The sequence below is a fragment of the Dermacentor albipictus genome, chromosome 6 (assembly GCF_038994185.2).
Source record: "Dermacentor albipictus isolate Rhodes 1998 colony chromosome 6, USDA_Dalb.pri_finalv2, whole genome shotgun sequence".
In the NCBI taxonomy this organism is placed as follows: domain Eukaryota; kingdom Metazoa; phylum Arthropoda; class Arachnida; order Ixodida; family Ixodidae; genus Dermacentor; species Dermacentor albipictus.
In genome coordinates, this window is record NC_091826.1 from 46,067,430 (window position 1) to 46,092,433 (window position 25,004).

General features: G+C 50.2%; 1 protein-coding gene across 1 annotated transcript in view; it reads left to right on the top strand.

Annotated features, from left to right (window-relative positions):
• LOC139061021 (uncharacterized) overlaps positions 1 to 25,004 on the top strand; it is a 230,374-nt gene that overhangs the window by 497 nt on the left and 204,873 nt on the right. Inside the window, exons 2-3 of the mRNA XM_070540439.1 lie at positions 22,047 to 22,167; positions 24,346 to 24,703. Coding sequence (XP_070396540.1) covers positions 22,055 to 22,167; positions 24,346 to 24,703 — 471 coding nt within the window. The 5' untranslated portion in view covers positions 22,047 to 22,054. The remainder of the gene's footprint in view (positions 1 to 22,046; positions 22,168 to 24,345; positions 24,704 to 25,004) is intronic.

Genomic DNA, 25,004 nt, shown 5'->3' on the forward strand with positions numbered 1-25,004 from the left:
GGCGTTTACTCTTTGCACTGGTGCAGCCACAACACTTTCGACCGCACCATGCCATAGTAGCTTGTTGTCGATGGTGACGCCCAAGAATTGAACATGAGTTGCACGAAGAATTGAATGCCCTCTGATATTCAGCGTCAGACGTGTTGACTTGCGTCTCACTCCCGGGAAAAGCATGAAGGCAGGGTTTTCCGCTGATAAAGATAGGCCAAGCGTCGATAAGTGGCGATTGATAGTGGAGATTGCGGCCTGGGCTATTTGGGCCAAACATTTGTGTCGGTACCCCGAGATCCAAATGCAGGTGTCATCTGCGTAGATGGACATTTGAACTGCCGTCCGACCTACTTTCAGGGCATCTGGAAGGCTGGCCATGGTAACGTTAAAAAGCAAGTGAGATAGGACACTTCCTTGTGGGACGCCGAGGGGAAATTCGTCGCTTGTCACTCATTATACTTCCGAGCTTAACTTGGACACATCGATCACTGAGAAATTCATGGACGAATCGAAGAGCATTTCCCGAGACGCCCATGGCTCGGAGTCCGTTGGTCATGCCTGTATGAAGCACACAGTCGTATGCCTTGGCAACGTCCATAAAGATGGCGAGTGTGGAAGGGCCGTCTACGCGATGGTGCTCGATATGGCTTAGTAGATCGAAGACACTGTCCTGGGCACTCAAATGTGGACGAAATCAGGTCATACATGATGGCAGTCTATTTCCTTGCTCAAGGTACTATGTTAACCTCGTACATATTAGTCTTTCGGTCAACTTTGATACGCATGATGTTAGCGATACTGGCCGATACGAGGTGATGTTTCAGGATCCTTTTCGGACTTGAGCACTGGCACCACCCATGCTGTCTTCCGCGATTCTGGGATCTCTCCTGTGCTCCAGACGTGATTAAATATGTCCAGAAGGGCTCGTTTTCGTTCATATGGCAGATTTGTCAGCATCTGATTGCTGATCAAATCGAGACCCACAGCACAGCGTCTTCTTAATTTGCTAAGCGCCAAATCCAACTCACGACAGGTGAACGGCGTATCCGTGGTATGAAATGCTTCAGACAACAGAGGGCTCGATACTCGTGCTGATCTGCCAGATGTGTGTATACGTCTGCAAAATCTTCAGCAATGGTTTGCAAATCTTTTCCTTGCTTTAAAGCAAGTGCTTCAAATGGCCTGTGTAGGCGAATCTTTCCGGATAGGCTATTCATTACTCCCCATATCCTTGTCATGGGAGTAAACGCCGACAAACTCTCACTGAAAGCAGCCTATTGAACTCTTCTTAACCTTTTTGTGTGACGACGGATGACAGCGTTTATCCTGTTGTATGCAGTTTTCGCAGATGGATTTCTCGTTTTTCTCATTAGTTTTCGCTCCGCTCTGCTACGTGCTGCGCATAGGTTGTTTAGTTTCAAATCAGGATTATGGAAATGATCTCGCAGTTTCAACATTGAGGTAGCCACGATTTTGCTCCACAGCATATCTGCGAACAGCTCACAAAGGGAGTCATCCAACCAGGCACGTACCCAGGATTTTTTTTCGGGGGGGGCCCACCACCTACATCATCATCATCATCATCATCATCATCACCATCATCATCATTATCATCATCCTGTTTTATGTCCACTGTAGGACGAAGGCCTCTTCCTGCGATCTCCAATTACCCCTGTCCTGCCGCCAACCGATTCCAACCAGCACCCGCGAATTTCCTAATTTCATCGCACAATATATAGTTTTCTGCCGTCTTCTACTGCGCTTCCCTTCTCTTGTTACCCATTCTGTAACCCTAATGATCCAACGGTTATCTAACCGGCGCATTACATGACCTGCCCAGCTACATTTTTTCCTCTTGATGTCAATTAGAATATCGTCTATAGCCGTTCGCTCTCTGATCCAAACCGCTCTCTTTCTCTCTCTTAACGTTATGCCTACCAATCTTCGTTCGATCGCTCTTTGCGGGGTTCTTAACTTTATATCATGTTCTCTGCCCTATATGTCAGCACTGGCAAAATGCACTGAGTGCACACCTTACTTTTCAATAATAATGGTAAGCTTCCAGTCAGGAGCTGGCAATGTCTGCCGTATGCGATCCAACCTATTTTTATTCTTGCGTGAATTTCCTTCTCATGATCAGGGTTCCCTGTGATTAATTGACCTAGGTAAACGAACTCCTTCACAGTCTCTAGTGGCCGACTGGTGATCCTGATGTCTTGTTCCTTTGCCCGACTATTTATTATTATCTTCACCTTCTGCATATTAGTATTCAATCCCACTCTTACACACTCTCAGTTATGGTCTCCAATCATTTGTTGTAACTCGTCTGCATTGTTGTTGGATAGAACAATGTCATCGGCAAACCGGAGGTTGCTGAGATATTTGCCGTCGATCTTTACTCCTAAGCCTTGCCAGTTTAATAGCTTGAATTCTTCTAAGCACGCGGTGAACAGCTTTGGAGAAATAGTGTCTCCCTGTCTAACCCCTTTCTCCACAGCTATCTCCCTGCTTTTCTTGTGTAGAATTAAGGTAGCTGTAGAACCTCTGTAGATATTCTTACGCGAAGGACGAGTCAGTAAGAGGAGAAACTATGTACAGAATATATTTACAACAACGGTTGCAGCGCTGACCGGTTAGATTCACAGCACGAGCCCAGTTCGTTCTTCCTCCTCTTTTCTGGAGTGATGGCGCCCACGCGCCTCGTTCAAACAAACAAATACCACACGCATGTAGCAATATTTTCCAAGCTTTTTACGCGAGCGTTCTGTACTCCTTGATTACGTAGTGCCTCTATGACTGCTGTTAGATGTGGCGCCGTTTCCTGAGGCTACTTCGAGTTCCCCCGGACCACATCGAATCGCAGCACATTCCAGAGGAGCGCTCGAGCCAACAAGTTCACGTGCAAACAAGTTCGTACGCCGCCGGTGGAGCTATTCAATGCTTGAGTTTTCCAGAAAACGAAGGGATAGCCCGGCATTGTTGCAAGGAAAGTGGGTCCCGAAACAAGACGGCTGCGATGTACCGGGAAGGCCTGGCAGCGTCGCCCCCACCTGGCTTTTGTGACGGCGATCAAGCAAGGGGGACCAAGCGGCGACTCTCCCCGCCTGGTGTGACACCGCGGCACGGGCTCCAACCATTGGCCGAAAATGGCGTCATCTGAGCGGACTCTCCCATTGGTCATACATGACGCGACTTCCAGTGCTCGAAGGGTTTATAAGAAGCATTCCAGAGATACCAGAGCATTCTGGAGCATTCCCTGATTCACCTCTCTCGAACTTCTTGCCGCGGGCCGCAGCGTCCGAGTTGCTGCCGGCCCGCAATGACTGTACGACTGCTACTTGACTCTCACCTCTCTGTATATAATGTAAAATAAACCCTCCCAAGTTTATTTTCATCCCGAAGTGCGTCCTCAACCCCTACACTGCTGGTATCTCTACTCAATCGAATGCCTTTTTGTAATCTATATAAGCCACGTAGAGAGGCTTATTGTACTCTGCGGATTTCGCGATAACCTGAGTGATGACATGGATGTGATCCATTGTAAGGTATCTCTTCCTGAAGCCATCCTGTTCCCTTGGTTGACAAAATCCAGTGTTGCCCTTATTCTATTGGAGATTATTTTGGTAAATATTTTATATAATACTGGGAGCAAGCTAATGGTCCTATAATTTTTCAATTCTTTGACTTCTCCTTTTTTGTGGATTAGTATAATGTCTGCATTCTCCAAGTTTTCTGGGACCCTTGCAGTCGATAGACACTTCGTATAAAGAGCCGCCAGTTTTCCAAGCATTATGTCTCCTCCATCTTTGATCAAATCGACTGTTATTCCACCTTCTCCTCCCACTCTTCATCGTTTCATTTCTTGCAGGGCCCTTCTGACCTCATCGCTAGTTATAGGAGAGTTTCTGTATCCTGTTCATTACTGTTTCTAAGTGAGGTATCGTGTCTCCTCTGAGTACTGCGTACAGGTCAGCTTAGAATTTTTCCGCTGCTTTTACTATATCTTCGAGATTGATGATGATATTATCTTTTAGTGTATGCATCATGGTTTGTCCCAAGCCAGGTTTCTTTTTTTACTGATTTCAGGCTGCGTTCATTTTTTACAGCTTCTTCAATCTTTCTCATGTTATAGTTTTGAATATCAGTTATTTTCGCCTTGTTGATCAGTTTTGACAGTTCCGCGAATTGCGTAACGCTGTGCGGCCGCCAGTCCCACACAACCGCGTAGAGCGCAGGACTGCGATTCTAGATGTACTGCGCTCACCGCGAAAGGTTAGATTAACACCCACACAAGCACAGCAGAGAAGTGGCTACGTGAGGCGGTTCGACCGATAACTGTAGAAGCGCCATTCAAAGCAAGTAATTGTTCTCCACTTCCGGCAGCGTTTTCTCTTCTTCCTTTTTAAATAAAAAGATGTTGATCCATAAATATTCTCATAAACAACGGTTAACTTTTTTTATTATTCGATTTTCCTTGCAGTTTGGCTGTTGCCTTGGCTCTCTCCCTTAGTAGATCGCTTAATTTCTCAACTCCTTGAGATTTTTGTTTCCAGTTGCCAATTTTGCTCGAAAAGTGCTATTCAATTAGGGAAAAACAGACGAGGTAACGGGCGACAGTCAGCTTGCTTATGGGTTTAAGGGTTATTGCAAGGTTTCATGATGGACGCACTTTCACATTATTTTATTTCTCACCTTATCTAACCCATATCACGGTTATATGGTCGCGGGCATCTGCCAGCCTCGCGGCGAGCCGTAACTCAAGGAAATTATGAAGCAAAGGGAAAAGTTAAACGCAATTGGCGTTTTCTCCGGCCGCAACTCGTTCCACAAGAGTACAGACCAGCTCAGTAACAGCCGCATCCCTTTCCTGGTCCCAGGATCAGCCTAAACAAAGAAGGTTGAACTAACAAAAGCAACAGCTATGCGCGTGATGTTTGAATAGATGGTAACAACTGAACGCATCTCGAATTATTCGCACGGGTGCGGAATCTATGAGAAAACTGTCCTTCACATTACAAGAGATGCCGATCACTACCGCCATCTAAAAGGAGTGAAAAAGGCAGCATAATGCTGACCGATTATTGGCTGCCAAGTCTCAACATTGATCTGGCGGCGCTTAAGGAATGTGTGAGGAGTGGTGGCGTGGTGGGTAGAAGGGGTGGGGTATGCCACTTGATTTCGGGGGTGGGGGGGCGGGCCCCCCGCCCCCCCCCCCTCGGTACGTGCCTGCATCCAACCCTTCTCTGTATGTGTCCCAGCGTGTCACAGCACAGAATTGTCGCCCAGCAGTGTGAAATCCGGTGATGTTGGTGAAGATCGGAAAGCGGTCACTGCCCATCCTGTCTGGGGCCGTTGTTGACGATACGACAAGGTCTGTAGAATGGATCACGAGGTCTATGGTTCTCCATGAATCTGGTAGTCTGAAGAAAGTCGGTTTGCCATCGTTCGCGATACATAAGTCAGCAGCATACGCGGCTGCGACAAGTTCCTTGCCTCGGGAATCTGCAGTCTTATCTCCCCAAAGCGAATGATGTGCGTTAAAGGCGCCATAGATTATTCTAGGAGAGGGGCAACGAATGCAAAGGTCCTTTATAAACGCCTCCATGGAGACCTTCCTGCGCGGACTTATATACGCCGACACCACACTGAGTTTTCGTTTTCCTAGGAACACTTGCACAGCGGCGACTTCCGAGAAGGTAGAACAAAGGTCTTGTACTGGTAAGGTGACGTGAGGTATTTCTCGCCTGATGTATATCACCGCACTTCCATTTGCAAATGACGGTATACTCGGATTTGCATGTCTGATGTACCCTGGGATCGTCCTTCCATTTGAGAGAACGGCCTCCGAGAGGGCTAGAATTGGTATAGGTATGTCTCGAAGGAAAAGGCTGAGTTCAGAAAGACGCTGTAGAATACCGGCGCAGTTCCATTGCATTATTAAAGGCACCTTTGGACGACCGAATGGACCAAGTGGGCGAGAAATTGCCACTATGCTACTGAGGGTTTGTGGAAGTACAGCAGAGTATTACTGACTCAAGAGCAAGCACCGCTTCCAGCATATGCTTCGTTGAACTAGTAGGCATGTTCGCGACGTGGGAACGTAGTGCTGTGAACAAAGCGCGTATCACATGATGGCAGTGTTCCTGCTGACTGTTTCCAAGTGGTACTTTTGCTTTGTGTCATCGTATCTTAGGATCGGCATACATGGAAGCTTGCGTAACGTTGTTGGTGAGTCGTACACACTTGAACATGCTTTTGAGAGGTGTACACTTACAGGATATTTCTAACTACTCATTCTTTTTTTTGTTAATATGAATGTTCTTGGCATGTGAACCATAGAAAAAATACTGGGAAATCCCATATAGCGCTCTGACTAATGTAATTATAATACTTTTTGTACAGCTATTCTCGGTTTGATTTTCCAGGACGTTTCCGCGTTGTGACGTCAGGAGAGAGTACGTGGTCACGTGAGAGCAGGACATTGCGATTCTTCGAACTCGCCCAGGCTCACTTGGTGAACTCCCACGCTGCTGCTTGTTATGAGGCCGATACAGGAACATATCAGGCGGCCGAGCGAGCCGGAGCTCGTGTCAGAATCTCGCAATGTCTCGCTTGAGCGTTCTCCGTGTCGTGACGTCACCACACGACAGAGGCGATACCGAAAGTGGTGAAGATTAGAGAGCAGATGAGTATACCTGATATTTCAGTTGACAATAAAAGAAAAAGAAAATGGAGGTGGGTAGGTCACTTAATAGGGAGGACGGTCTGCCGGTTGTCTATTAGAGTTATAGAAGGGCGTGCTAAGGGTAGGTAAGCGCAGTCGAGGACGCCCAAGAATTAGTTGATGTGATGAAAAGTGGAAATCTGCAGGTATAACTTAGAATTAGCTAGCGCAAGATAGCGGTAATTGGAGATTGCTGGGAGTACCCTATATCCCACGGTGGACATAGAAAGCCTGCTGATGTTGATGATGATTATGTAAAAGCGCAACCTTCAAGCCCCTGTCCACTAAGAGTCCCAGACCGATCCAATTGGTGAGGGATGGCCTAGCCTCCCTCCCCACCTTCTAAATTTAGCACTTTACCTCTCCATGACCCCCCTCCCAGACCTGTGCAAATAGCTCTTCTGGAACGATGTTGAGCCCACTTGAACAGTTGTCTGTTGAGAAGAGAGCTCCCCTTCAAGCTACGCTTGATTCGCTCCTGCCAGAAGTCGCACCGCCGTTTCGACACTTAATGGCTCGAGATTTTCGCGACAAGCAGCGAAAACGCCTATCGATGTGGCCTTCCGTCTACACTCGAACGAATGAAGAACTCGATAAAGCTGCCGCGGTGTAACGCAGGACTGACTACCTCTGCGGGGCGATGGCGGCGAGCATTATCTGCGGCTCGGCTCCTTGCCTTCTCAGCGCCGCCGAGCATGTGTTCGACCGACGAACGCTGGCGTTCGCCTTCCTCGTTCCGGTCTCCCTGCTACTGACCAGCTTCCAGGCCGTCCGGGAGTCCTCGCGGTGGCTGCTCGTCACCGGCGGCGTCGCCGACTTCATCGACAGGCAATACGCCACGTCCCCTCATGGAGGAGGGCGTCGCTCCGACGTCGAACTGGACCGTGGTGCTTTACGGCGGCTGCGTGATGCCAAGGCCGCCGCGACGGCCGAAGGACGTCGCACCACGGAGGCGTCTCTGCAATCTGGCAGCGCTGCAAGCCCGATCGTCCTTCCCGGATTTGTGGCGAGGACCGCGTCGCTGTCGGTGCTCTTCTTAAGCCAGATCGTCATCATGAACGAGACGTCGGAATGCGGCGAACCGGAACGGGATCTGTCCTCGCCAGCTCCGTCCTCCTGGCGGGCGACGGTCCTGGTGATCCCGCGCGCCGTCAGCGTCCTGCTGGCGGCTCGATTTCTGCGAAGCTGCGAGCGCAAGAGGGCGCTGACTCTGGGTCTCCCGCTGAGCTGCGCCGCCATCGCGCTACTAGCCCTCGTCGAGCTGGCCCTCACGAGCCGCGACTCGTACGTCCTCGTCGTCGTCGTCGAGCTGGTGTTGGCCTCCGCGTTCGTCAACCTCGCTGTCGCCTGCGTCTACTGCCTCGAGCTGTACGCGACGGCCGATCGCGCCGCGGGCTTCGCCACCGTCTGCTCGTCGGGCGTTCTGGGCGGAGTCGCGCTGATGAGCCTCTTCGAGAGCCAGGACCCGGCGGTGCGGAAGGTGCTCGGCCTGTCGCTGGCCATCGTGGCCATGCTGCTGGTCGAGCAGCTGCCCGAGACCAAGGACGCCCGAGTGCACGACGCGTTGTTCGACGCCATCTCGCAGCTCAAGCGCTACAGCATGTCGAGCTCGTCGAAGAGCTTCCCGGACCCGCGTCCATCGACCGACTAATGGCTACTTGCCCGAGGGGAAATTATTCGCGACCTGTAACTGAAATCCCCGCAGTTTGAAATGTGTCGCACTGTTGTTTCAATTTCGCGATCTGATTGTTGAAATTTTAAACGTATACGTAAAGAATTCCCCTCTCTTGTACGTGTCGCCGCGGCATTCAGTATGTTTCTTTCCCTTTTGCGTATTGTTTACCCCAGCTCTGTATCTCTGTCCAGCGTTCAACCACGAGTGGGAGGCAGACTTCATCCATATCGACACGTAATAGCGCTACACACGCAGCAAAGGCTGCTTCCTGTGACCTGTCTGTGCACCGAAGAGCGTGCGACCTAAAACCGTTCAGTAGTGGAGTTCTCGACACTTCCCTAGAACAGCAGAGACATTTCGCCAGGGCACCACTAACTTCTAAACCGTAGGCCTGGTTTATGATGTTTTTAGCATTAGTTGTATCCTCTGTGCTTTGGTACCTCGGTCAAGAACGCCTTTCATGATGAGTACAGCCGGTTTCGCTGCATGCATCGAGCCTTGCGCAAACGGTGTGTTTGCCAGCAGGTTTCGTGTCATACGCGCTGCTTATTGTTGGATTTAGTATTTCTAACTATATGTGTGCGCCTATTATGCCAGCGTCAGGGGCATATTAGACCCTTTGTGTTGAAGCTTAGGTGAGAACGTACAAGCGCACGCTTTTCATGCCGTCCACAATGTCGCTCACTGATTCACTTGAAAGGCAATGAATAATAAACTTGAATTCCTCTATTCCACGAGAAAAAAGGAGGTATTAATATGTAATCTAGAATTTCCGTTAATCATACACTGCTATTGCAGACCTATTTGTGCCATCCTTTTGGCAGGAGTAATGAAATAACGCATACCCTTGAGTCTACGAAAACATCGTCAATAGAATAGCCACAGTTGAGAGTTTAATCCTTTCCCCAATACTGTAGTGCGTGCTTTGTCTCATCTTAATCAAAAGTAAAATGTTGTGTAAACAGGACGCACGTGCCCGCGCATACGCACGCGCACACGCACGCGCACACGCACGCGCACACGCGCACACGCGCACATTTGTGTGGGTGTGTATGCCAGATCGCTTTTTCGGAATCGGGACTTTTTTGTGTTTAACGTGAACACGCAGAGTATGCCCACAGAGTGCAGCGTATGGGGTGCCGAGTCCGAGCCAAGTAGGCCTCGTCTTAGAGTCGGCCTAACCACAAAGGGAACCGTGTGATGCCCAAAGTCCTCCTCTTCGAACGTTGGCTACAACCTGAGCCGCCTCTGCAGCTCTGGCGACTGTGCGGTCACTTCAAGTGTTGATTCTTCCTACGAACGTGTTGCCTTCTATTCGGGTGCAGCTCCAATTTCGGCATGGATAACCCATTTTCCCGCACAAGAAACGATGTTCGCTGTGATTGGCTGCCCTGCGCTCTTTTAATTTCTGAGTGTGTGCGAGTTATTTCTCGATACGAAAAGTCTTGAGAAGTTTATTAAACCTCCTTGAAACATCGCGTAATCGACGAAGCAAAGGAAACAAAGAACGCGGTGCCATCGTACCAACCAGGTGACTCACGACATCACGGTGATACCTCAGCAGCGTGGCGTTGAATTGGTTTTCCAAGTTTAGTAAAAGTTGTTGAACGAACGGTTAGGACAATGCGTGGTAAGAGGAGGAGGAGGTGGAGAAGGAGAGGGAACTTTATTTTTGCAGAAACCGTTGCGCGGTTTATTCCTGGGTGGTTCCCTTTGACAGGGCTCCCCTGGCGATCACGGCTCGCCGGGCCTGGTCGAGGGTCGACAGTTGGCTTCCCAGGTCCCAGTTCGGAGAGTCCCACCTCCCAAGACCACGTAGTGAGTGTGTGTGTTGTGATTCGTGGCGAAATGGCGTCGCCCGTGCGGTCGGTACATTCATGTGTTATGTGCGCGAGTGTCGCTGTGTGGTTGCTACACCAGGGACATGTCCGGGACGTATAACTGTCTGGGGAGATTGCGTGTAGACGAGAGAAGTGTGGGTATGTGTTAGTTTGCAGGCGACGCCAGTCCCTTGACTGGAGTTTATTGAGAGCTTTGTGTGGGGGAGCGTATTGCGTTCTTCCGAGACGTTGGTCCTGTAGTATTTGTCGAAATGTCGTTAATAACTCGTGGGTCGCTCGACAGTCTTCCGGGGGCTGAAGAACGGTGTGGTCTGGCGCTCGGCTAGTGAGACCTCGACCTGCGCAGTCCGCCTCTTCGTTGCCCCCCAGGCCTTCGTGCCCGGGGTACCAGACGATACCGTGGGTACATTCTAGTGAGCGACCCAGGATTCGAATGGCTTGTATAGGGAGTGTTCCATTCATGTATAAACGACACGCCGCTTGTGAGTCCGTAAGGACGCGGGCGGACCTTGCCTTGCTCTCGGCGTCGCGAAGTGCGAGAGCGATCGGTGCTTCTGCTGCTGCATGTGGCGCGGATGGAGGCAGAGGCTACCAGGTTCCCCTGATTGACAACGGCGAGTGTGTATTTGGGCCCGCAACGTTGCGACGAGGGATACGGGCTAGCGTCCGTGTAGTACGTATCTGGGTCTTTGAAACAGCGTTTGTGCAACATGCGGGCACGCGCTGCTCTTCTCTCTTGATTGTGGGTGGGGTGCATGTTCTTGGGAATAGGGTCTACTACAATGTTCTCTCTAATGTGGTTAGGCAAGAGTTGTGTTTCTTCTTTGCAGTACTGAGGTATCAGTGGGTACCCTAGCCGTTGAAGAAGGTGTCTTCCCTGTAGAGTCTTGTTGAGGCGCTCCCTCTGCGCTATGAGCGTGTCACTTGCTAGCTCCTCAAAGGTGTTGTATACGCCTAGCGCTAGAAATTTCTTGTGCTTGGGCTTGACGGTAGCTGTAAAGCCGTTTTGTACGCCATTCTTATGAGAGTGTCCATGCGCTCTGTCTCACTTTTGCGCTTGGCTTGATACGGGAGGGCGTATGTGACACGGCTGATGACGAGGGCTTGTACCAGTCTTAAGATATCGTCCTCTGTGAAGCCATCTTTGCTGCGCGCCACTCTGGCGATGAGTGATGTGGTGCTTCTTATTACGTGATTTAATTTCTCTGAGGCTACCTTTATGCCGTTGTTCTCCTGGACGTGCATACCTAGTAAGCGTGCGGTCGGGACGTGTTTTATAGGTTGCCCGGTAATCTCGGAATGTATTGGCGGGGCTCGATGTTCATTAGTTTGCTTGGGCCGGACTTGAAGGTACTCCGACTTGTGTGGGGCACACCTCATTCCTGCTGTGGTTAGGTATGACTCGATGTGTCCGATAGCTTTAAGTAATGTGTTTTCTCTGTCGCCGTATGAACCCTTGGTTGCCCATAGGGTGATATCGACGGCATAGAAGGCACATCCGAGTTTTGGGATGTTTTCCGGTTGTAAAGCAAGTTTTCTAAGTCCGATGTTGAAGATGAAAGGAGATACTATTGATCCTTGCGGAGTACCCTTCTGCGGTAGATCATATATGTCTGATTGTAGGCCTGCTATGCCGATGCGTGCTTTGCGGTGGCTGAGAAAGCCACGGTACAATTATATACTCGCTCTCCGCATCCTATGGCGGCGAGGCCATCTAGGGTGGTTTCGTGGGCTATATTATCAAATGCTTTTTCCACGTCGAGGGCTAGGAGTATGTTGTTGTTGCGGCCCGGTTGTGGGTTGAGGACCTCTTCCTTGAGCAGGAGGAAGACATCCTGTGCTGACATGCCTTTCCGAAATCCGTACATGCAATTGGGGTGTAGTCCATGTTCTTCCACGTGCTGTTCTATTCGAGTGAGTACAATTCGTTCAAGAAGCTTGCCCAGGCAAGACGTGAGCGAGATCGGTCGCAATTGATTGAGCCTGCGCGATCTTCCCGGTTTGGGTATAAGGACTATGTGAGCTGTAGTCCATTCCTCGGGTAATGTTCCGCCCGGTGTCCATATTTCTTCGTTCAGCTGCTTTGTAAAGGCTCGCAGGGCTTCATCACTTAGGCTTCTCAAGATGGCGTTGGAGATCCCGTCGGGACCGGGTGCCGTGTTTTTCTTAAATCTCTGTGCTGCCGCGTATACCTCCGCATACGTGATGGGTGCATCAAGTATCTCGTTCGGAGGTCCCGGATATTGAGGGTATGGTTTCGGATGCCCGGTCCGGATTCCCGTGTACGTTAGCTGTAGTTCCTGTAAGAGTTCATCCTGGGTTCCCGGATATTGGCCAACGAATTTTTGTAGGGCTGTGTTTGTTTCTGTTTTCGTATTTGAAGGATCGATGATGCTGCGGAGTATGTTCCACGTCTTTTTGGTGCTTAGAGTGCCTGTAAGCGAATCGCAGAACGTGCGCCAATTGTCCCTGTGGACCTTCAGGGTATAATTGCTGGCCTGTTTAGTGACGTTTGATATCCTAAGTCTAAGTTTGCGATTTAGCTTCTGTTTGCGCCATCTTCTCGTGAGGAGTCTGCATGCTTCCCACAAGTGTATTAGATGGTTGTCGATTGCCGGCATGTCGGTATCGGTTAGGTACACTTTAGTGTTGGCGTCATATAGTTCTTTGATGCGTTGGGCCCACTCCTTGATCGTGGTTAAGCGGCCTCGATGTTCAAGAATAATATCAATAATTTATAGCTCTCTTATTCTGTATTGTAATGAAACTACTATTCTATAGTGTCCGTTTCAAGAGGACTAATTTACATCCGTGGATTCTCCACGGGGCGTTGCAAGCTTATCCGATCGAGGTGGAACAGCCGTCGAGTGTGAGAGCGTTTTATCCGCCACGTCATATCAACACAGCGTCGCTGCTGTTGGCGACGGTATAAACAGTCACCTGGGTCTCAAGTCACGCTGACGTCTCAAGAACGCTCGTCCCACCGCAGTTTTAGCGCGATAGCGTTAATAAGGAGCGCGTGTCGCCGAAAATCCGGCATCATGCGTCGGCGTCCAACGTCGGCGTCCGGTGTAGGGCGTCGTTTCGCCCAAAAATGCGGAGCTCCATTTGCAGCCGTGGTGCCCAGCACCTCCCACCAGTATGTTACGGGTATGTTGGGAGTATTGAAAGACCGTATTCGAAATATATACACACGCAGAGTCAGTGTACTTAAAAATGGCTGACCAGCAACAACACGCAGCAGCCAGCGTCTCGGGATCTTCTTCTTCCTTCCTCTTTCTTTATCCTTCCGTAACAATAATTTTCGAACCACCCGTACCGAGGCCCTCCATGTGAGGCAAGAAACGACTGAAATAATCGGATTTCTCAAGCTAACATACGTGGAAAAATCTTAAACCACATGACTTACACACAACCTACACTCATGATGGCTCTCGGATTGTCATTTGACTATACGAGAAAACATAATTCTGTTATGCGAAAACTGGAACAAACCCTTGTTTCAGTGTTTCTACCATTCGAAGACCAGCCACGGCATCCGCAGTTTCGCGAGTGTCTTGAAGGCCACGGGGCGGCGCGCCCAGGTCCTTGCAATAACTCCAGCTGGCGCTCGCCTCATTCGCATCGCGGCCCACGCAAGACGCGACGTTTGTACCACAAAGCCCGCGTTCGTGCATAGCGTTCGCGGCTAGCGTTTCCCTGTAAACATTACGGCTATATACGCTCCAGTTGCCGGGAGGCGTGAGGAGCATTCAGGGACTTTGCAATGCTATCGCGTTCCACTCCTAAAGGCGAAGCTTAAGCGTCCTCCCATTCTTTTCTAGCAACACAGGACGAATGCGTTGGCTATTTTTGGCTATTTCTTTTGTCGGCAACCTAACTCATGACAGCCGACTCACTCATGCCAACCCGTGAGCCTGAGTTGGCTAGCGGAGTAGAATTTCGATTAATTTGAGTCGAAGTAAGGGGGGGGGGGGAGGTGGGGAGGTCTAAGCAAAAAACCTATTTTGTTAGCGTGTGTGAGGGCTCTGCTTATTTTGCCAGCCTGTGCCAGTAACACGGGAGACGGAGGACAAAGCGCACTACGTGGGACCTGTTTCCCGAACGGAACTTGAACGAAGTTGAAGTGCGTTGAACCAGATCCGAACAACCGAACCTTTTTCTGTTCGACATAATGTCATCGTAAACGTCACGAACGTCACGTCATGCTTAGTACACCCCGTTGCCTTTAGCTTTTGCTTGAAAGATGGTGCCAAGGTGCTTAAGCTCCTACTGGAAACTTTCTTCAAAGCCTAGACACATGCACGCGAAGTACAGTGTGGCTTACAGGATTGAGCATAGTCAAGATAGAGCGATGAGGAGTAATGAAGTTTTCAGTGCTCAATCTTTGCCTATACATGCATGGATGTAACTAACATATTCTTGTTCTTGTTCCCCAGTGAAATGGCGCAACCCACTCTGGACGATGGGCCATGAATGGGGCGGTTCGAAGTACAGGCTGTAAATGCCATGAAGTCTCATTCCCCCCCCGCCCCCCCTAGTCGAAGACGCATGCGTCGCGTAATTGGCTCTCGTATTTTGTATGTAAACACCTACAGTCCCATCAAATCCAATCCAATCCAGCGGTTTGCACGTGCAGCACGAAATGTCCGGTGGAATCAAAGAGGACGAAGACGCTGACCGCGCACAGGATGGCCGACCCGACTGGTTCACCTTCTCAGAAGAGGGTTTTCATCATCCCCGCTCTCAGCGGTCACCTGAGGCCATTTCCCTGCCGCTTGCTCTTCAGCGTGCTCTGAGTGACAGCCGCCGTGACAATTGCCATTGCCGTCGTCTCACTCGGAGTGTACGGGGTGAGCCGCAAGGGCCACCTGTTCAAATCAAGCTCGGCGCCCCCTTTCTGTTGCCCGGAAGACCTTCGGGAGGCGATGCGATTCCTCAACAGGAGTTGCGACCCCTGCCACGACTTCTACGCGCGGGTCTGCAGCAACGGTCTGAGGTTCAGGCTCTGGAAGCAACTGGCCCGCGATTCCGAGCTCGAGCAAATGGTCATCACGGGCCGAGTGCCATGGCGCCTGCGGGAGGCCAAGGGCACGACGTTCCTCACAGCCTACTACAAGACTTACACCGAGGCCATGCGTGACAAGGAAGGCTTCGTCTCGAACCTAGCCCAAGTCCTGGTGAGGGACACGCACCGGTTCCTCGCCAAGCCGGACTCGTGGAACGCCCTTGCCTACGCCGCCATGGTTTCGCTCAAGTACAAACTTCCGACCGCCGTCGAGGTCAACTACGAGCCGAGGGTTCCGCTCGCGGAGCTGACCGTCGCCACGCTCTGCTCGCTCGAACCTTTGCATCCGGCGATCCTCACCTCCTCCGTCGAAGCTGTAGCGGAGCTAGGCGTAGCTTCGGTCACGCCGGACGGGGTGAAGGCGCTGATCGGCAGCGTATGCGGTCGCTTCATTTCGGAGAACAATAATTCGAAATGGCGCGCCACCGGCGACGCCTTGAAACGAACGCGTTGGCACGTGGATGGCTTGCGATTCGCCCTGGCTTCCGTGGGCTACACCATGGACGTCAACGCTCGTATCAGCGTGAAGGGCGTCGCAGGAGTGTTGGTGGTCCACGACGCTTACGCGGACGGCGACCACCGCGAAACCGACGGTGACAAGGCGGCCTACTTGCTCTTCCACAGCGTCGCGAGCGGGACGTACGAGTTCTACAAGTCGTACGCCGGCCAGCCGGACCGCGTGCGGGAAATCTGCAAGGCCAGCGTGCAGGACGTCGGGGAAGTGTGGGACATGTTCGCGGCCGAATACTTGACGACTCCCGAGAAGGAAGACCGGCTTCGTGACATATTCGCAGCCGTCAGAAACACCGTGTACCGCGAGTGCCGCGCGAGCCGTATCTTCGACGCCGAAGACGATGACCGTCTGGGAGACTTCTTCGCCAAGCTGTCCCTCAGCGCCACCGCGGAAGCGAGCCCAACCAGCGACGTGGCGCTGAAGCCCGCACCCGTCTTTTCCGAAAACCTGCTGAACGGTCGCGCCTACGACTTCCACGCCCGAAGAGTCAGCCAGCAGGGCACTAAATTCCTAAAGTTTCCGAAAGCACGCTACATTTGGATTCCTGCCGTTATGCTTGACATGATTCGCACCGGCCCGGCGACGGGCTCGGGAGATACCTAATATGGCGGCACTCGGGTGGTTGGTAGCATAGGCTGATTGGGAAGTGGTCCTTAGCGGTCATTTGTGGTTGCCGAAGACCGAGGCCGAGATCAAACGCCTGTGGTGATGCTTCAACTCCGAGGAGAACGGAATGAACGAGAGCGTATCGGTGCCCCTCGTTCTGGGCTTGTCGTCTGCGCATAAGTCTTTCGCTCGTCCCGACTGGGACCAGGCGCGGCCAGCTGTGGGTCGGCTGAAAATGTCACATGGAGAAATTTTCTACATCTTGGCCTTCTTGTCCAGATGCCCACTGGATACGACTCCTCAAACTGTGCGCGAGTTCAACGAGGCACTTATGTAGAGTTCGCGTCGGTGTTCAGCTGCGCGGCCGATTCACCGATGGCAGAGAAGTCTCGGTGCTCCTTTTAGACCACGCCGGCACCGGATGAACTATAATGCCCCACAGGAACCCAAGGCTTAAGCGTACTGATAGTTGACACCGCTTTTACTTTTTCTGGCCGAGTAAAACCCTCTAGCGATCGGTGTGATATTGTAAATACCTCTGCCGCAAAATTCCGGTTTTACACTATAGGCCCCCATTATTCATATGCCCGATACACACGAAATGGCGCGTATGTTACCTTTATTCATTGAACTGCTAAAAGAGCACGCACAAAGTACAAACGGACGGACATACATACATGAACTAAGTGAAGATCCCCAAAATTCCAATTACAATGAAAAGATGATTCCTGAAGGCTTTTCCCAGTTCTTTTTATCGCTGACGACGGCCCACGATTTGGAGAACTTGCAAGGTGCCGTGTTCATGAGGTCAACTCCATGTTTCTGCAGTAAGGTTTTCTAAGTTGTATGACATGTGGCATGAACATACAGCGTCACTAGGTAGTTCCTTGGTTGCTTTTTCGGCATGATTGACCCGCTGGGACCCTGTCTGAGCTCTTTAAGCAAGGAACAGCTCGCAGCTGCGAGAACATTGGAGGAGAAATCTGAGCTGGTCAGGTGCATAACACGATGTTCATAGCTATGGCCAGCTTTGTGCATACAGAACTGGTAATGGCATTACCTATTCTACCTAGCGTCATCTAGGCTCTCGAGCGACTGAAGAGCTTTTGGCTTTATGCGACCTCTCTTGGTCCTGGGGAACTGTGCCTGCAGACTGGAAGATAACCAAGATTGTGTCATTATTGAAACCAGGGAAGACACCCCGTGCTATGCTTTCCTACAGACCTGCGGCGCTTGCCAGTTGCATAGGTAAAACCATACAACGCATGCTCGTGATGCTCGTGGAGTTGGCTTTGGAGAAGCGTAATATATATCCAGACGCGATGACAGGTTTGCGAAAGGGTAGGTCGTCAATCGACAGCATTATTGACCTAGTAACAACTATTCAACATCAAAAACGTCGCCGTCGATGGACGGCTGCTGTCTTTGTTGATATCAGGGGTGCTTTTGAAAATGTGTGTCATGATGCAATTTCAAATGTCCGAGAAGAACATGACATCGGTGGCCGTATGCATCAGTGGATAGCCAGCTATCAAGAGAGAACCGTATTCATGACAACTCTAGACAGTGAAACAAGGAAGCACCCCGTCTCACGTGGGGTGCTTCAAGGGGGTGTACTGAGCCCAACTTTATTTAATGTTGTTCTCGCTGGACTCGTAAAAGAACTCGCAGGCACAGTCTTGGCCTTTGTGTACGCAGATGACATGTGTATATGGACCACGAGCTTAATGCGCTTGCAAGTGCAAAGGAAGCTGCAGCGCGCGGTGTCAATAACGTCGACATACCTAAACAGTCGAGGACTGCAGCTCTCACCGATAAAAAGTGTAGCCTTGGCATTTACACTTAGGTGAATGGCCTGCTACCCCGTTATGATTGATGGGAAGATTATACCTTCAGTAACCCACTACAAGTTTCTCGGTGTCATCATCGACCGTGACTTATCTTGGTCGAAGCACCTCTCAGGATTAAAAAAAAAGCTAGACAGCTTTACTCAGATCATTCGACATATGTTTGGAAAATCATGGGGGCCATCCAAGTCATCTCTTCTGCAGCTCTACCAGGCACTTTTTGTTGGCTACTTCCACTACAGTGCGCCTGTACTTTCTCGGATTAGTACAACTGCTGTACGCACACTTGAAAGTGCTCAGGCTCGCGCACTGAGAATTTGCCTAGGATTACCGCGATGTGCGTCTACTTGGGGCACTATTGCAGAGGTACGTATGGGCCCAGCTCGAGTTTATCAGCAACAGAGCAATTACGAGTGCATCTAAGGCTACTGCCTAGATACAGTAATCATCCACTGACGAACATTACAAGCATACGGACTGTCGCCGCCTACTCAGAAGCCGTGTTGTCGCAGCAAGATTTATTGCTACCGGATTTTGAACCACACGGCATACCAGGAGTTCCACCCTGGACGATGGCAAAGCCAACGGCGAGACTCTCGATCCCCAGAATAACGAAGAAGTAAAAAATCCCCGTTGCTGGGCTCAAGCATTTCGCGTTATCCTAAATTCCTTACATGTATGGATATATCGAACATGTTTTTGCAGATAGTTCTGTGACATAGGCCTCTTCTGCGGCGGCTTACATGGTACCTGGAATGGGGACCGCACAACGGTTCACGATAGGACACAGAACGTTTTCTACAGCACCTGAGTTGATCGGAGTTAGAGAAGCAATTCGTTACATTGTACAACAAAGTCTGTAGAAGTGGAGTGTTCTGTAACTCAAAGCCACCACTGCAACTCATCCGCAATGATATGAATCACAGAATCGCATCTAGCCGTCTGGTTTATGATATCATGTCTTTGCTTGCTGAAGCGTCTAAATCTGCGCATGCCATCGTGCTGCAGTAGATTCCTACAAAACGTAGGGGTTTCAAGGAGGCCAGTGGTGCCTTAATCAACCGCTGGGCAGATATCGTCACATTCTAACAAAACATGCTCCATCGTTTCCCTAGCTCTACCGCAGCAAGCACGCTTCTTCCTTCTTATATGTCGCTTTATAGATGCGTGTTCTAAGGCACCCTGCTCTCGCTTCGAATAGTAATGAGCTTCCCTTTGAGTTACCATAAATTGTTTCTTGATTTCGTTTTTTCTGCTTAAGTAGTTTCTCATGGCAGGTTTATTTTCCATTGCCGCCGCCCACGAGATTATTTTAGCCTCTCTGACTTTCCGCTTGACGTAACCCGCCGTGGTTGCTCAGTGGCTATGGTGTTGGGCTGCTGAGCACGAGGTCGCGGGATCGAATCCCGGCCACGGCTGCCGCATTTCGATGGGGGCGAAATGCGAAAACACCCGTGTGCTTAGATTTAGGTGCACTTTAAAGAACCCCAGGTGGTCAAAATTTCCGGAGTCCTCCACTACGGCGTGCCTCATAATCAGAAAGTGGTTTTGGCACGTAAAACCCCAAATATTATTATTTCCGCTTGAGGTTCTTTCTTGCTGTGTTGCCCACCCTGCAGGCCGCATACTTGCTGGTAAGCTTCCTAGTTCTTTTCCTTCACTGTGAATCAATGTTTTTCCTGTACAGATGTCTCCAACACTCTCCCAGCTCCCATTTACTTTTTTCCATATCTGCACCACTCCAACTGCGCCGCCTCTCGGAGAGAAATAAAAGTTGCGGTTTCGCCCGAAAGACGAAGCATTGATGGCGATAGCAAAGTATTACACTAATACGCGAATTAAAGGCCGTAGGTTTATCGGTCGTATATTTGCAATAAACATTCGCTTACTTATTAGCAAGCATGGTTTCACGCGCGCTCGCGCGAACACGGAACAGATATCGCTCGATGACCGCGAACACACACTGTCGCGACGCTGCTGGGATGAAGAGCGCAAAATGGAGGGGAGCGAACGCTTCTGCCGACTTCCCCTTCAACGCGCTTAATACGCGGCCTTCATCACTCTGCGCGCGTCCATCTCTCAGCGGCCAGCCATCTTGGCTCGTCAAATCTTTCCTCTGCCTCTAAGGTAGGGTGCGGGCGGCACACGGGTGTACTAGACAGAGACGCGCGCTCACGTGACCCCCCCCCCCCCCCCCCTTCGTGAAACGCTTTTGGTAAGGTCCAAGCGAGTACTAAGTGCTGATTATGTGGAAGCCTGTAAGCATCATCGAGCGATCGCGATGGACAAGAAGCAAAGTGTGTTCAGCTTTAACTGAAAAAAAAGAGAGTGAGATCCGTAACAAAGTACCAAACGTTTCGTAGTTGAAGTAGCAACGTGTTTCGCGTTCACGTATCTGAAGTTTGCCATTCAAGAAGCGTGTGTGTCACAGCGTCGCCTTGTTTTAATAAGGCTTGCACGAAAAAAACACACGTCGACACAAACAACCAGGTATCAACGAGTGAATCACACGCAAAGGGCACCAAGCAGTCATTTAATTATCATGCTTTATCGCGTTACCGACACCGGGGGAAAAAAAGAAAACATTGCCGAGAGCTAGTGGTGCAAAACTGGACTCGCTTAGTGGGCCTTCGTGCAGGTTGCAGGGTGCACCGCTGAGCTTCAACAAAAGGCACTTCCTCTTCAGAACAAGAAGTGGCCTCCCAGTACGCGGTCACTACCTGCCTCACGACTCCTGCAATTAAGCTACGGCCTTCAATCCTCAGCGGCTGCGCAGCACCTGACCAAGGCGGCGGTCAGATCTGTGACGCGGCAGATTATGCTAAGAATCCCTGGATCTGGACAGGTCACCACCGGGAATAGAACCTTGCAACGTTTGAACGCGCGAACCCTCTCAAGCGAGGAATTTCCAGGCATTGTCTGGGATATTAGTGGCGTTAGTGAGGTTAGAAGAACCGACATTGCTGACTAATGGCCACGTCCTCTGATCCCTAAGGACATAGTGGGTGACATTTAATTTTACAGCGTTGATGTGAGGGTAGCGGTCGTATAGTAATAAAGCTGAATATGGGCGGTATGGAATAAAGGTAGCAGAAGACTACGCTCCAGTCTACGCTCACGATGATGTAGGAATAGAACAGTTTTATGAAGATGCTGAGTTAACGAGGAGAAAGGTGCAAACGCAGCATACTGTAGTCATGGGCGACTTCACTGCAAAAGTGAACTAAAAGTAGGCTGGGGAACAAGCAATTGGCAACTACGGCATCGATTCTGGGAGCAGTAGAGCAGAGATGTTGGTAGAATTGGCGTAAAGGAATAGAATCCGAATGGTGAATACTTTCTTCAAGAAACGAGGTAACAGGAAGTGGGCCTGGAAAAGCCTTAATGGAGGCACAAGAAACGAAATATATTTCACACTCTCTGCAGATCCGAGCCTAGTGCGGGATGCAGAAGGGTTAGGTAGGGTAAAGTGCCTTGACCATAGGTTAACTGGTGCAGTGCGAAGCACAACAGAGGGACACAGAAAGTACATTCTCGAGTATTCTGAGACAGTATTGTTGTATATAAGGTATAAGGAAAACAAAAGCTAGTGCCGCAGCAAGGGGCTTCGTACTAGAAATGTCATTATTTTTTTGGAACTGCATGCGGGCCAAAGCTTCCGCGCGCCTTAGCAGAGGGCACGTGCCTAGAAGGTTACGAAGAAGAAGCTGAATCGAACGCCGTTTCGCGTTTCGCCGCGATCGAGTTTCCTGACCGAGAAGAACGTCTCCTTGCGTCCAGCTGGCACCATGAGCGAAGGAGGCACGTACTTCAAGTCAGAAGGAAAAGACTCCAAGGCGCCGAAACGCCATCGGAGTCGCTCCCGGGCCGGCGCGGGGACCTCGGCAACGCCCAAGAGGAGGTGAGCTGCTGCGTTACTGGGCCCTTTTCGATAGTGTATAATCACTAACGTGCCACAAACTTGGACGCCGCCTGGCGCCCATGCTGTGGCAATCAGGAGTAGTCGTCTGCTATATCTCGAATTTGCGAACAGTTTTGTTTTCCAGCTGCAGTAAAAACAACGTTCATAACAACGTCGCGTTCTTCGCAGTTCACGCAAGGCGCTGGATCAAGCCCATTTTATCTAAGCGCGGGCTTACTGAAATTTAAGGAAAATTAATCTCTTCCTTTTTTCAGACCAAACAACTCGCCAACAAAGCTGAGCAAATGATCTTCCGTTTTTTTCTGCCGAACCCAACACATGATTCCTTCTCACGTGAGTCTCATCCTCACCTGGTAAATGTTTACCCCTCTGCACACTTACCCTCACCCACCGATAATAGTTTTGCTCCCCTCCTCACCCTCAGCTAGATGGGAATTGCGTCGTTCGTCGTCGTACTTAATCCTTGCGTTTATTGAAAAAAAAAATGTGTAGAAACCATCGAAGATCATTGGCAAAGTATGCGAGTAGCCCGAACGAATGGACGAACCAACGAGCGAGCGAAAGTCCCCTCCTCCTTCCTCCGGCCCCTCCCCGGAACCCGGTTGCAGATTCACAGAAATGACCAGTGACAAACGTAGAAGAAAAGCGGCGTAATCTTGTCTCGAACATACACAAAACGCCATTTTTGACGCATAATATTTCCACAGGTCGACTATAGAAATGAACGCATGATAACATGCAGCGCAATCATCAAGCGGACCGTTGCCTAACCTATCCATGATACACGTGACCAGTGTCGAAAAACAGGCTCGCCTCATTGTTCTCGAAGATATGGCTTGGCACTTAGCACTTAAAAGGTACGGTTCTTTCGCAGATGCAACAGGGGTACCAATCGCGATGCAAATAGCCACAATCGTTCAAGCGCAGCTCGGGTTTATATGTGACGTTTTTTTAAAGTGTACGCCCGCCCCTATCACAGAAGCCAAAATTACTTCGTGCAACCGTCATCGCTTCTTCTGAATCTTTAGACTATGTATAGACAGGGCCCATACATTTCCATCGCTTTTTTGTTTAGAGCTAATCACAAAGTTCCGTAGAAGGCACGAGAAATTATATGCGCAGATCTTTAGGGCATGAATCGCGATTATTTTATTTGAAAATGTAAGAAAGACACATTCGGCGCATCTGATGCAGAATAAAAGAAGCCACTTCTGTCTCAGCCAACTCCACTGTGATTACACAAGTGCGGAAGTTTATTGGGTCTGCTATAGCTCGTGGCCTCAAAGATTGCGCGAGCTACTGCCAGCACGCTTTCTCGGAGGCCATGCATAGTTGACAGTTTCTTGAGAAGTGTACACGGCGACATGTTCCCGGGCTGACTGAACCACCAGTAAGCATGGTGGTTCAGTCAGTATGGGAATGATGGGCAGTACAATAATTTGCCTGGATTCGCTCTTCTGGCTTTAAACGATTTGCAAAGTTTTCTATATAAAAAAAAATGTTGCCATGTACCGAAGAACTCACATAGATTATGAATGTACGTAGAAAATTGTTTCCTGCCGGTATAGCTAAACATGATTTCTTGGAACTTAGGAAAGTTAAAGCGGGACTAAACACGTCACAAGAACATGCAACTCACGCAAACAGGAACATTAGAAGATGTCCAGTATTCTCGTTGTAGTTAAACAATCGCTATGTCAGAGTTCTCTTTAATAATTTTTGCATAAAGCTTTCTGGCGGCAGCCTCACATTTGCCACGCGCCGTGCCAAGCCATGCACCCGTGAGCACAGACATAGCCAGAAATTGTTTTGGGGGACAGGGTTACACTCTTAAACGGGAAGACGAGGGGGGAAAAAGGAAAGAAGGGTAAGGACACGTACTAGCACAGAAGGTTCCGGGGGAGGGGTCGTTCTCAGTGTGCCACTTCTCTATTGAATCGCATACCGCTGGCTTGAGGAGAAACGGAATTAATTCGTAATTCAGGTCCACAAGATGAAATTGGCGGGCTTTTCTGGAAAGATCTCAACGCCAAATTTCGACTGCGATCCCCGAATTCAAGCTACATTAAAATGCGCAAACGAAAATCGGCTTTAGCGCAACTTTTGCTCAGAGGAGCGCACATGCTGATAAGGCGTCGTCCGATCGCCCCGTTGCAGAAAATCAAAGAAGAGGCATGCCGGTGAGACACCAACACCGTCAACATCGCGTGTCTCCGAGGCGAGCATGCTCTTGCCATCCAACGCATCCACGCCCCTTAAGGAGGCCGTGTCGTCGACGACCATCTCGATCGACCCGGGAGCCGACCTGGCCGCCACCCGCAGCGCCACTTCGACGCCGGTGCCCGAGGTTGTTCCCGAGAACGCTACGACGACCACAACCCGTGGTGCGGCCGGGCCGTGCGGAAAACCCAGCAGCGTCATTAGGGACGAGAAACTCGGGTCCATCGCGCTGGCTGCCGAGGCCTCGGAGAGCACCGGCATCACGCACGGTGCCACGGATCCGGACATGGCGGCAGTGAGCACGTTTTCTCGATGTCTGGTCGTTTCGTCGTGGCCCAGTTTAAGGACACGGGGCCAGTGCAGCAGTCGGTCGGATCAATCAATCAATCAATCAATCAATCAATCAATCAATCAATCAATCAATCAATCAATCAATCAATCAATCAATCAATCAATCAATCAATCAATCAATCAATCAATCAATCAATCAATCAATCAATCAATCAATCGGTCGGTCAGTCGGTCGCTCTACGCAGTCAGTCTACGCAGTCGTGTCGTAGTTAGGCACAGGAGCTTCTGTTTGGCACAAGTCTGTA